The sequence below is a fragment of the Corvus cornix genome, chromosome 1A, assembly GCF_000738735.6.
Source record: "Corvus cornix cornix isolate S_Up_H32 chromosome 1A, ASM73873v5, whole genome shotgun sequence".
Lineage (NCBI taxonomy): Eukaryota > Metazoa > Chordata > Aves > Passeriformes > Corvidae > Corvus > Corvus cornix.
In genome coordinates this window covers 5906054-5919767 of record NC_047057.1, presented here as the reverse complement: position 1 = coordinate 5919767, position 13714 = coordinate 5906054, and the positions used below count along the sequence as shown (strand labels likewise).

Sequence of the window (13714 nt, the reverse complement as noted above, 5' to 3'; positions counted from 1 at the left end):
GTTCACTGATGAGCAGGGAGTGGGAGGAAGCAGCGTATTTCCAGCTATAAAACAGGGGGACATTAAGAAGTTACAGGCAGCTTTGGCAACACAGACCTCATTAGCCCAGTGGGTAGAAAATGCATTGCAGATGCAGCAGCCTTGCTGGAAATCCAGAGTGGAAGAGGTGGAAAGGAACTGTGTGGGCAACAGGCAGCTGCCAGTGGTGATGGAGGGTAGCCAGGAGGGCCAAAGCTGCTTCTCATGAATGTCACAACACCCAACAAGGAGAAAATCGTCCTTCTCACAGGTAGTGCTGAATCCTCTGCCTAAAATGTTTGTCTGGGCACCAAACTGAAAGCAAAGAGAACGGGGCATGAGTCAAACTTTTGGGGACATGATGAAAGACCTCAAAACCCACAGAGATTTGGGCTCCCAGAGCAGGAGGGATCCCAGCGTGTACTCTAGCCACTGGGCTGAAGTTCAATTTTGGGATATAAGTAGGTTTTTAGGTCTCCTCCTAAATGACTTGCATGCAAAGTTAAAGGAAATCTGAGAAATGGGAACTGGAACCCAGCTTTTAGCTTCACATGTTACTGTTTTTTCCCTTTCTTTCTTCTACTGTGGGGATGTTTGCTGAAGTGCTAGGTTTTCGCTTTCTGAGAACATATATTTGGAGGAAGAGCCAAGGACACTGCAGATTGATTTTCTGAGTTTTGCTCAGACTCCTTCCTTTTTTCACTTTTATGGATTTCATTAAGAAGCATGAACAGGCAAGAATTCCTCTAAGCAATCATATTACCAGCCTAATTTGCTAGACTTTCATTAAAGCAATTAAAGATAGAATGATGCAATGACCCAGTTCAGGACCCAATTAAGACTGAATCAATAAATCAGTAGGTTTAAATCACCACCATAAGGCCACAGATAATCAAAACAAGTTACGAGGCTGAAGCTGAAGAGAATTACTGTATTACATCGCCATAGCAGAATTCAAAGAATTAAATACTTTGCAGTTGAGGTGCTCAGCTCATCTTACTACAATCAGCTTAGTGGCTATGGGCACAGCCTGGTACAGGTCCATCAGCTGCTGGGGACCACGGCCTGGGTGCAAGGCAGAACAGCCCTGTCCATAGCTGTAGGTATCCCTGGACATGGTGACTTCCAGGAACACGTGTCAGGACCCCATCCTTCTGTTCAGCCATGTTTGGAGCTAAATCATCTCATCGGTCTGTCACCACCTTCTCTGCACAGAGAAGTGAAATCCCTAGGTGTCCTGCTAACAAACCCTTCTTAACCAGTGCTGTTGGCTCTTTCCTGAAGATCTCTGAATTTCTTCCAGAGGAATTGCTGGTCAGTCGGTTCTTTCCATAGATTTAATGGGAATCATTGGTAAACTCAAGCACATGGCGTCCTCTGCATACTGCAAATACTTGGAGAGGGAAGAGGAGCAGGAAGTCCCTCAGTTCAAGTCTCCAAGGTGATTGTCAGTGGACTCCGCAGTGAACTTGTCGAAGTTTGGCAGCAGCAAAGCTGCAGAGTGTCTTCAAAATTCAACCCTAGTCTGATCATAGATGAATTCCCTCTTTAGATACTGTGACCAAAAAGTAATTGAAATACATGGTAAAATCCTATCATTTGAGTACTGACAAGGCACAGCAGTCTAGTGCCAAACCTTCAGTTTCTGCCATGTTTCCCTCTGCTTTGGTCTGATAGTAATAATATAATATACAGTCTGACTGTATTAATATAATACTGTCTAATATAACAATATAATATAATATAATACAATATAACATTGCGTTACATATATTACAACTCCGTGTCCATTATGTACCTGTGTTCTATTTGTTGAGAACAGGAGTTTTTTGTCAACTCCCATTGGAGGTCAGTATGGGCTCACCATGGCTATAACTCTGGTTTTTCTTTGTAGTGGAACAGTGATCTGATCCACTTAGGGGCTACACTGAGCTGCACTGGGTCAAAGACTGGGAGGGAAAGTTACATTTCAGATGCTACTTCGAGGAAATGCAAACTTTAAGAAGTGATATGTGATTCTTTAGTATGGTTGGTACCTGCCCAGCTGGACTGCAACAAAAAGAAGCATTAGTTTGAGACTTATTATGCATTTCTGGTCACTGTTAGACTGCAAGCTGAGGCACAGATGTGAACACAGCTCTTGCTTCTGCCCTAAAGAAAGAAAATGAAAAACATACAAGAGTCTGTACGGCGCCAAAGAAAGCACAAAGTTCGTGAGTTTGATGGGAACAACAAATTGCCTCTCAGCTCTACTATTATTAATTTCCCTAAACAAAACACTTGCATGAAGAAGGTAAATGAATCATTAATTGACCGTAACTTTACCAAAATATTGCAATTATAAAAAGAAAAACCCTGAAGATTAAAAAAGAAAAGAAACTTTTGAATTCAGGATAAGCAAACAAAGTTTGGAAGTCAGGAATTCATCCCAGTGTAATCCAGAAAGCCCAAACGCCAAACAATCTGGAAACACTCAGTTGAATACTTGCAGTGATAATCCAGATTCCAGTGGTCCTCCTTCCCCACTCACACAGATATAAAAAATGGTTATCACCACAATAATTCAGCATGGTTGACCAAACACGGACACAGAAGTGCTAGGCAGGACACATACCCACGGTGATGTAGGTGCATCCTGAGGGATGTCCAGAGGCGGGAGGAAGCATAATATGGTGGGAACAGCACATCCTCTTATCCCTATGACATCTTATGGCGTCCTGGGATTGCTTTTGGGCAGCACAGACCCAAGTTGTCTCCCCATGGAAAGATCCCCAAAGGGATCCTCGCAAGACCAGTATGGTTTTGTGGGTTCACAGACATGCTGGGAAGGTTTGGCATGAAGGAAGACACTCAGTGTAGGCATAACCACAGAGGGTAGGACTGTTTACACTGCTCAAGTGCTGTATTTGAAAGCCCTGTGCAGAATGTCTCTTCCTCAGCATCACCTGCTCCTGAACCACAGGGGTCTATCCCTGCGCAGGTTGGATGGTCCTCAAAGTTGTGCACCTGCACCTTCTCTGCTTCAACAGATACCACTCACTCAAAACTCCTCTTGGTTGTGAAGGAAGAGCTGCCCATAGCCCACTGGAGCCCTGGTTCTGCCAAGGGACAGTGCTGGAGAGCAGGAGTGAGAAATGGGGTTGGTGTAGCATAAAGAAAAGCTGATGTATGGCACACATCAGTGCATTCCAGCACTCTGAAAGCCTTCAAAGTAAGGACAGACCCCTTCCCTTCAGTGCAAACATGGCTGTGGATTTTGGCAAGGTTGCAAGCAAAATATTTTCTACAGTTGCATCTTGCTCTTGTCCCTCCGGCTTCTCTGTACTGATGTTTTATCTCCCTTGTTGGAACAGCCAAGAATTTGTGGCTGAGCACATAGCAGCGAAGAAAATGTACAAAGATCAAGTAAATACTGGCATGACATCATCATGGCATGTCATGCCATCAGGATTTCAGTGGTCCTGGGGTGATCTTCTGCCCAGTTTCACTGGGAGCTTGGAAGAGCCTGGTGCACTCTGAGTGACCACTGAACCTATGGAGGAACCCATGACTTTAAAAACCAAAACATGAGGAAGTTTTCCTGGCTGAGATTTTAGTTCCATGGTTAAATGTGGGATAGACCTTCATCTACTCTAAGTCTGCAGAACTGGAGCCAAGTCCAGCTACCTTATACACAGGTGGGAGTGAGGTCCTTGGTATGAAAGGAATGTCAGAGTTCAGGCTCATGTCATGTGGGAAGACTGTACAGTCATTGTACAGGATCTGCTGCTCCTCCTGACACTGCAACTCACGTGTTTGTGCCTCAGTGTCACACACCACCTCCAACAAACTTCCAGACAGTATTTCTGTACATGGATGTACTTTTCCAAAAATGTACCTTGCCATGGATGTGCTTTCTCCAGAGCACAAATCAGAGGTTATCTCACCTGTCCTGGTACAACTCCCCACCAAATCCTCATTCTGAGAACACAGCTGCACACCACAGCTTTCAAATACTTACTGTGTTGCTTCTGGGGGTTGTTTCTTCAGTCACAAAATAACAGCTTTATAAGCAAGTTGCCTTTCTCTTTATATTGCTATGAGTTACCTATTGTCACTGCTGCTTGGTTCAGCTCTGTTACCAAGCCAGGTGTCTAAAACCACCTGGCTTTGACCTCAAGCACAGGCCCACCTGCCTGCTGGGCAGGTTGGTTTTGCCACTTATTTTAAGGGGGGGAGGAACTCTTGTGTGCCAGTGAGTGAAAACCAGAAAAGAAGTAACAGTGGAGAGAATTAAGAGGAAAATACAGAAAAGTAAGTCCTAACACACCCCAGGAACATGGTCTGAAGAAAAGCCAACGATAGAGCACACACAACAGTCTTTGGGCAGCATGGCTGACTGCAAAGGGACTCAAAAATTCTCACTGATGAAAATCCTGTCTCTTTTGATGATTCCCACCACAGGGTGTGTAAGTCACCAGGACCAACTCAAAAATGTAGCGGTCTCCCACAAGTACACGCCTTTTCCTCAGCCCTTCACAGATATTCTCAGTGCCCAGGAGACAGTCATGTCTCCATATGTTGACATTGAACACCATTTCCACTGACAGCTTTAGCAAACATCTGAAGGACAAATCATCCTTTTTGTTCACTTCCCTATGGAGTGAACTGGGGAGAAAAAAAATCTCATTATTCTCCCTTGGGACATAAAGGAACATCATTGCATAAAACACAACAGGGCAGTGGAGCAGCCACAGAAGTTATTCACTCCCTTTCTTGCACGTGGGTGGAGACTCATGCACTCAAAATCATCGGACTTCACACCAGGCTGATTTAATTGGATTTATTGGAGGAAAACAATTAGTCATCCCTTTAAATTGTCATTATGATAGAAATCTCGATATGTATACATGATTGTCAAGGCAGAGAACCACTTGCGATGTAGCCCCATTAACAATTTGCAGAACTGCAAACTCATTACGCAGATAAAACTTTTGCAATGCCTTAATACATGCATGGAGTAAATACACATTCTCCCTTCTTTTTGGACATGGATGCTGTTATGAACTTGTATCAATCACAAGACCTGCAATATTAGGCACACTGACATTCCTTGATTAAGATTTAAGCCTTTGTAGAAAACATGCTTGCATTTTCATTAGAAGTCAACCGAGGGATGTTCTGCAGTTGGGGATATTTGGGGAGTCACTATTCTGGGCAGATCAGGCTTTTTTTTCACTGTTTGCTGACACAAATAAAATATCTATCTAAAAGAAGGCCCAAATGGACCAAAATTTTGTTTCTCAACTAGAGGTCAATGTACAGCAGGTCACTGATGTTGCATTGACCAGAAACATGAGTCGCACTGACTGAGCTGCAACCTTCCACACTCTTCACTTTGGGGGTCATGCTTGATCTAATAAGACTCAGCATGTATGATGCTATGCTGGGCTCAGGGGGTGCAAGATGAGAGATGGAAAAGCTCAGAGCTGCTCCAAGCAACCCCCTAGGAGCTACCACCCACCAGGAACCACAGCACACATCCACCTCCTCATGGAGCCTTGCACGAGGTGCTGCCTCAGCAATCTGAACTCAGGCTTTGTAGTTTACAACTGTAACTGATGATTTCTTGTGCTACCATATAGTGATTCAGCAATGGCACAACCCTGGCTGAGCACCAGCCTTGAAGGTGGGCTCAAGACTTCTTGGTGTTTTTGGCCACCACGGAGCATAATTTCCAAGGACTATGCCACCAGCATGGTGCTTGCTGTCCAGCCCTGCTGCCTGCTGTGCCCTTGCCAGGAACACAGAGCAATTTCCCAGGCCTTTCAGGTGACTCTGCTTTGAGTGTTGGGAACTCGAGCATCTTCCGCTCAGCAGCGACTCAGGAGCTGGGACCAAAGCCCTGCTGATGCCCACAAGAGGTTTGGGCTGGAGCTAAGAACCATGGAGTCAGTCCTGTACCCTGCCTTGGAAAGACCTGCACAGATGAAAATGGGTCAATGACTAATGGAAGAGAAGGCAAGGACATGGTTTCCACGTGGAAGAAGGGAAAGTACCACAGCAAACTCTTCCACTAATAAATGGTATTACTTGGAGGTTCAAGGATTAAATAGTAGTATTTAGGTGGTGATGCTTTGGAAAAAATGGGATAGTTTAGCTCAGGTCTCTGCACTATTTTGTGCAGGCAAAGAATCACAGCATCTGGGTCCCCAAAATGCAGCTCATTCTGCAACAGGTGAGAAAGAACTATTGTGTAGGAAGAGAAAAATGCTGAGAATTGCATGAACCAATCTGAATTTTCACTAGGAAAAAATAAACCAAAAGGAAAAAATAAAAACGAAGAGACACACCATGTTTCTTGGTAGCTCTGAACGTTAGTGACCCAGGGAAGGAATTTTTGATGCAGATCAAATTTGTAAGTGTTGCATTAAAACAGGGATTCTCACCTCCCCAGCTCCCTGTTTCTACACCTATGTGACTGCTGCATAATTTTAAGCTGCTCTGGATGGCGACTCTTCGTGTACATGCTGTAGAGCATTCAACAGAAAGACAAAATACATTACCAGCCTTTGCAGTATCTTGTTTACAAAACATTAGCTTTTGCATTTACTTAAACTTAACAATGGATTCAAGTTACAGATACATTGAGTCCTTTAAAAGCAATACATAGAAGTAATTCCCTCAGAGGAAGTTTGGGTTGAATGTGCATGAAGAAAAGGCTCGGGAAATACAGAAACAGTGAACAGCAGTTTAATACATGCAGTGCAGTATCATGCATTTATTGGACAGTTGATGTCATCACTAATTCAGCAGTGTTTTTTCACAACGCTTGCCAATGCACATGCCCTGATTCCACTCCGGAGTATGGAAAAACTGTAAGAGCCATTCGACTGACCTTAGCATTTATGAAGAGGAGTGTAAAAAAAAAAAAGCTACCTGGACAGGTAAGTGGTACTGCTTGTGGTGGGGAAGGGGGCCTTGAAAACCAGAGTCTGGGCTAAAGAGCCCCTGCCCTCCACTACAAACACTATTCACACAGCTTTGAACCAACTGTGCAAAGTCAGACCAAAAACCTGGACCAACTCCTGATCTCCCAGCAGAGGGATCTGTGATCCCTGGGGTCACAACGTGCATGTGCACACACAAACACACACGTGTGTCACAGAGACCAGAGCACCCCACAGACAGGGTGGGAAGGCAGGACCCGGCTGCAGGGATGTGAGGGAAAACAAAAGGGACTGGGTAAAACTTGCTGCTGGGCATGAAATCTGGGACGACTGGTTTACCAGGGGAAACTTGTCCATGCAGCATTTGTGAGCAGGTCGCTGCTCCCTCACTCAGCCACTGCTGCCCATGATTTGCCAACTAATCCTCCACTCTTCGTCTTGATGCTGTTTTCCTTGGATATTGTAGTCTCTCTGTGTGTTTCTGCTTTTTGCTTGAATGAGTGTTTGAGTTTCTGGTGAAAATAAGCACGGTAAGGAAGACAAAACTCCCTTCCCATGAGTAATTTCTGGGATGCATTCAGGGCCCAGTTCAGACAGGTAAGTATGCATGGGAGTGAGAACATGAGTAATCGCATCAAATGAGAATTTCCATATGCTGAATGGAAGCTACTTCTGTACCTTGGGGCTCAGCCTAGAAACTGTAGATGAATCCCCTGATTCTTTGGAAAGAGCAAAACGAACAGGCTACAGCCTGCATGATCTTGCTGGCAAACTCAATCTGGTGTTTTTATCTGGTGCTCATTCAGTGCTGCTCAGGGCTGGAGCTGTTATCAAAGAAGAAAGTAATAGCACAGGTTTCCCTAGAGCTGATCTAGTTAATGCCAAGTTCACATCAAAGGGCAATATCCTCTCTGCTTGCCAATGGCTGAAAGCTAGCTGGCTTTCTCTGGCAGTATGCTTCCCTAAAAATAGGAAGGGGACAGCCTTGGGTCCAGCTGCTACTGCATTTCATGGGCACCCTGGAGGCCCATGTTCTGGTTTGCAGAGGGTTTGGGGAGAAAAGCCTGAGATCAGGGGTTATGCTGGCCCTAGGACAGAAAAAACCTTAGGACAAGACCTGAATTTCCTCAGAACCAGGCAGGGACCCAAAAGAACCAGTATTAAAAAAAATACTGTCAGTAGCCATGGAGGTATGCAGGACACACACACTGCAGAAACCCCTATCCAATGCTTACAGCAGAACTACATGGAGATGTCTACCAGTGGGCTCACACCCCCTTTTGTGGTTTGATTCATGTCAAGAATGAACTTCTATCATTGCTTCATTTTATTTCGGCACCACAACCATAACAGACACACAAGGCATAGGTAAAATCCTACCTCTTTTTTGTTTTTTACCCGCTACTCTAATGGCACCTGTACAACAGCAACCAGGACAGAGGAGACAGCAGCAGCAGCAGAGTGACAGTCTCAAGAAAGCAACTCTGCCAGGTTTTCCCCACACTCCTACTTCCCCACTAGCCGTGCTGCAGGGCCAATATCCATTTCGTGCTGCACGAGGGGTGATCCAGCAGAGAGTTAGGATGCACTGGGAATGAAGTCACATGCAAAATCATCAGCAGAAGCCCCTGCCACTGCAATACTGACTTTCAGCTCACAGAGTTCACGGGCAGCCTGTCCTCACAACATCTTCTGCAGGCTAAGGAGCCAGCTGGAGCTTTTCTGGATTTTTTTTGTTTTGTTTTCCCATCAAGAGCACTGCTGTTGGCATCAGAGATGGCCTCTGTGACTCTGGAGGTAAAAATCAACAATCAAAGCTGCAAGCAAAGAAAAAGAAGGGGAAGGAGCTGAGGAAAACAAGTTACAAGGGAAAAACACATCGGTATCAGTAAAGCAAAGCAGAAAAGGGTAACAAACAGAGTCCAGGCTGAAGTCCTCATGCAAGCAGCAAAATCACAGATTGTTTAGTAGGACAGTTCATTGGAAAAGAGCCCAGAGTGATTTTTCTACCTAGTCCTTCATGGCAAGGCCAGCTGGGGATTTATTTTGAAGCTTTCTCCCCATGCCCACATTATTTCTCCACATTTGCATTCTCCTGTGAGAGTGGCTGAGCAGAGGTGGGCTGGGGCAGGGGAAGGACATGCAAAAGCACTGGAGCATCCCTGGCAAGCAAGGCTGGAGTGTTTGCCCTATCAGGCTGTGCTGCCAAGGGGCAAATGTCTCCAGCCCCCCTAGAATCTGGCCTGGGTGCTGCCAAGTCACCCCCGTTAAAAGATTTACCCAGATTTAAACTGAGAAGTTTTAACCAAGTGACGCTTCAGGAGAGATCTCTAAGCATTTGGTGAACCTCGGTCAGGTTTCCAGCTGTGTTTGACTGATACAAAAGAAGAGCTCCCCACCACCAAAACTGTAACAGAAACGAACAATTTTCCTCTTAAGTGCTTCTGTTTCTTATCTTTAGATCCCAGCAGTTGATAGCAAGCTGAAGAGAAGGATGATAAATTATACAACTAAGGCAGAATATTACTTGCAGAAACAAAACCAAATCACACTAATTCCAACAATGGAAGGAAAGAATACCCCTCCCAACAAAAAAACCCACAGAAAGCATCCAGCAAGGAGGGACAGCCAGTGCATGGGAACCCCCAGCTGCAGGACAGCATGTCTGCCTTTGCTCCCGTCACTGCTCTTTGTTTTGGAGATGGAAATCCATTTGCTTTTCTTTTTTCTGCAAGATTCATTTGAATGCTGTATTTTAATCAGTGGCCACAGCAACTGCTGAGGTCAAGTTCAAACCAGACCTCAGGTTTCAGAAGAGGAGGTGCAGAGGGAACACTTGAGCCCTAACCTTTAAAACTGCTCTACAAAGACAAAATTATTCCCTAACCAAATCCTGCTTTTGGTTGCATGTGTGTAAATGTGGGGAACTCCACTGATGCCAAACTGGGAGACTGTCTATCTACAACCTGCAACTGGAACAGAACAGGGCCAGCTGGGCTTAGGAAATCATGGGGGAGTCAAAATAACCTTGAATTTCTTGGGGTTGGAGTGTCTCAAAACTAAAACTTCCTTACTCAGGCTGGTAAAATAAACGGCCTTAGACTGAGTTTAAATTGTGTTATATTCGTGTTTTGATGCTTTTGCAGCAGACATAAAGAGCTCAGATGTAAATGCTGATAAAAAGTATATGGTGGCAGTGGCAAGCGGATGGGGACAGGAGTGTGACTTGCAGCAAGGAGATCCCCTGCACTTCAGTCTGCCCAAATCTTGGTCAGAAATCTTCACTGTGGAAATCATGCGGAGTTTTGCTGTAAGCCCCCAGCAGTTCACTATCTGCTCTCTTTCCTAAAATGAGAAATTGGAGTGAAAGCCTTTTCAGTGTGAGCATCCATGCCACCCAGTGGGTGCACCGGGGTTCCCAGGGTGTCACTCAGATGTGCCACAGCCCTCTGAAAACAGGGAGCAGCTTAACACAGAGGAAACTAGAGATCTGGTGCAACAGCTCTAAGTGCCACTGAAGGAGTGGCTGTTTCAATCAGAGTCAGTGCTCACTGCCACCTGCTTTTCCAGCTTTTTTTCCCCAGCTTTCTTTTTAGTACGATGGATGAAATCCCGACTCTGCTGGCTGAAGCCAACCAGCTAAACCTGGAGAAGGACACAGAAGACTCAATGAAAAATACATATCTTATAGCTTTTCCCAGCACAGGCACTATTGCCTGATACATTCAGCTCTGTCCCTGACTGGCTTTCACAATTTCTTGTGCAGAATAAATGAGGCAAGGGTGGCAACAGAGCACGCTGCAGGGAATTGTGCCTCTGGCAGGGATGGACCTACCTGGGATGTGAGGGCCGTAGAGTGCCCAGTGAAGGGCATCTGCCTCTGCCACCTGCCTCCCTTCTCACCTCCTTGAAGCAAAATCACAGATGGGAATTTCATTGAGGTAACCTGGAGGGAGTCCTTTAGCAAATCTGGGCAAATTTGCTCTCGTGTCTGTTTCAAGCTGCTTTAATGCACAGCAGCACAACAGTCATGGTGGCTGTTCCTGTGTGATGCACCAGCACAAAGAGCCTGGGAAGTGTATGCTTTCAGTAATTAAAAAATGGGAAAACTGGGCTTGCTTTGGTGTATGAGCTTCTGGGGAGAAGGGAGAGCCAGTGCCACCACTGCCCCCACTGCCTGTGCCTTTCAGTGAGGTCCTGCTTTCCCAGCTCAGTGCTCCTTGTCAACCCTCAGCCCGAGCATAATGGGGCTACTACACCAGATCCTGCCAGTGCTTTACAGAGGGGTTCACGCCTCTCCTCTCCCCACTTTTGGCCACTCTGGGAGGCGCTGAGCATCAGCAATGCCAGGCAAAGTCCTGAGGAGTTGTGGGTGCTCAGCACCTCTGCCATGAAGCCCTTGGGCTGGATGCATCCCATGCCAGAGGCCACACTGTGCAGAGGCTGGTGAATTAAATGTCTTGCTTGAGGGCAGCACAGCAAGTCAGTGGCAGAGGACGACAATTCCCAGCCCCATGTCTTCCTTTTCTTTCCCTCTGCTCACAACACACAGCGACTCGAAGGAGATGGCAGCTGCAGGATGAGACCATGCTCTGTCATTTCCCTTGCACAGCTCTGGTCAGCTCCTGCCTGACACTGTGCACCTGCCTCTCCTCTGAAACAAGGGTGCTGACCCCCAGCACCATGGGAATGCAGCCAAGGATGAGCTGACTCCCAAATGGTGGCAATTTAATTCTCCCCATGGCTTTCAAGGAGGAGGATGGAGGGGAAAGCAGCAGTTTCTTAATCTGAGCAGTAACAGCTCTGCTAAAGCCAGACAGACTTGCAGTCCAATTTGAGGAGCAAGAAATGGCATGCCATTAAAATCCTCCCATGTTGCAAAGTTAACGCCAATTCCTACCTACAGAAATAGCCTATCCCTCAGCAAACTGGGATATTACTTGAAGTAATTTTTAAAAGAAAAAAAATAATGCTCAGAAAGTATTTCTATTTAAATAATCCAGTTGAGATGTTTGTAGTTAATGGGAAAAAATACAACATATACTGTTACCTACACTGAGAAAAGAGTAAATCACTGGGGGAAAGAATGAGTGTTCATTAGTTAGAACATTGCTAGACTCACATACATATATATATTTATATATATATATATATATGTATATATATATGTACAGCACCAGAGACTGTTAGATTCCGTTCCTCCTGGAGTCATTGCAGTTTGTGATAAATGAAACATTTCAGAATTGCAGTATAAAATATGGCCATAAAAAATCTTCTTTCTTCTAGTCCTTCGCCGAGCAGGGTGGGACGGCACCGAGGCCGCCTGCCAGCCCTGCCGCCTGCCCGCTCCTCGCCGCTCCGGCGCTCACTTGCTCCCTGTGTGCACTGTGGTCACTGTGGTGGGTCTGGGTCTCCGGTCCCCTCCTACCGCAGAAACGCCTGAAGAAGCAGATGAAACAAAACTACAGAGAGTGGATGGAGACATACCTAAAAGGAAAGCCAGAAACACAGTTAGAAATGTTATTTTTGGAGGTGGGAACTTGGGCAAAGCTGAGTTTGTTTCGTAGCACGCTACGGAGTGGAGAGGATTGCAGCTGGAGAAGGGGCTGCTGCTCTTCCTGCAGTGGTGGGTTGGCTGGGTACTTCCACAGGGCATCTTTTGCCCATGGTCATTCACCTACTGCCACCACCAGCAGTGCACGCACATCTCACAGTGACTCAATGTCCAGCTTTGGTACAGGTTCAGCCACACCGATGCCACATTTCCAGGGCCGAAGACAGAGTGGTGGGATTCAAAAATCCCTCCAGCATTGTACTTGCTCACAGTAGTTTCCTCCTGGGCATGTTAAAGATGATGAAATGTCTCATATGGCCATCTAGCTAAATGAACAGACTGTGCACCTGGGCTAAACACAGTTCCCCAGGTATCCTGAGAAGCTGCTGATAAAGAAGCACAGTGCATCACATCCATTGCTGAGTTCCAGTAAATCTAGAGGGAATGTAAATTTGTGTGACTTGGACATCACTCTAGTGACAGCTCACATTGCTCCAGGCTTCGCTGGGACATCTCCAGAACTTTCAGCTGAGATGCAGGTTGACATGAGTTGAGTATCTCTTGAGTACCAGTATTCCGGTGCAAGAAAAGCAGGTCCCCTTGCTCTGATAAGATGCAGGCTCAGAGTGATTAGAAATACAGTTCATTTTTCCAGACTGGTCAATGAAAGATGGATGAAACCTGTATTAATATATTCTCAGACTGGAGTTTGACATGGCCTTTTGACTCCTCAGGATCTTTTTGATACTTGTTAGGATTTTTAACTACTTTTCCACACTTCAAGGTGGTGTTTCATCCTCAAGGATGACTATGCTGTACATATACTTGGCCACATCCCTTTTCCCATTGACATTTGACAGCTTGGCTTCCCACTGCAATTTATCTATAACCTTAAAAATACAGAGCTCTAGGACCTATAAATAATCTAGTCAGTCCAATCACGACTAAATTGAATAAACCAACCATGGACTGAGAATCAGGCCAATACACTTGAGAAATCCTGACTGATTCCCTTAGGAATCCCTTTCTCTTCCCGACAGGTAGCATGATCCAGCCTAATGCCTGATCTCTGCTCTGCCCTACTACAGAGATTTCAGATGCAGCCTGACATAACCTCCCCTCAAGCAAAGGCCATGCTTAATTGTCTTCAGGGATGTGAAATTGCTGCGTGTGAAACTATTCGGAAAGCTCACTAAATGTATAATAATAGCAT

General features: G+C 45.6%; 1 protein-coding gene across 3 annotated transcripts in view; it reads right to left on the bottom strand.

Annotated features, from left to right (window-relative positions):
* Window positions 1–4826: 4826 nt before the first annotated feature.
* Window positions 4827–13714, bottom strand: part of CAMK1D (calcium/calmodulin dependent protein kinase ID) — a 210512-nt gene continuing 201624 nt past the window's right edge. Inside the window, exon 11 of one of the 3 annotated variants that reach the window (XM_039570647.1) lies at window positions 4827–12434. In XM_039570647.1, the coding sequence (XP_039426581.1) occupies window positions 12313–12434 (122 nt within the window). In that variant the 3' untranslated portion in view covers window positions 4827–12312. The remainder of the gene's footprint in view (window positions 12435–13714) is intronic. The other 2 variants (XM_039570648.1, XM_039570649.1) reach the window with 2 other exon arrangements.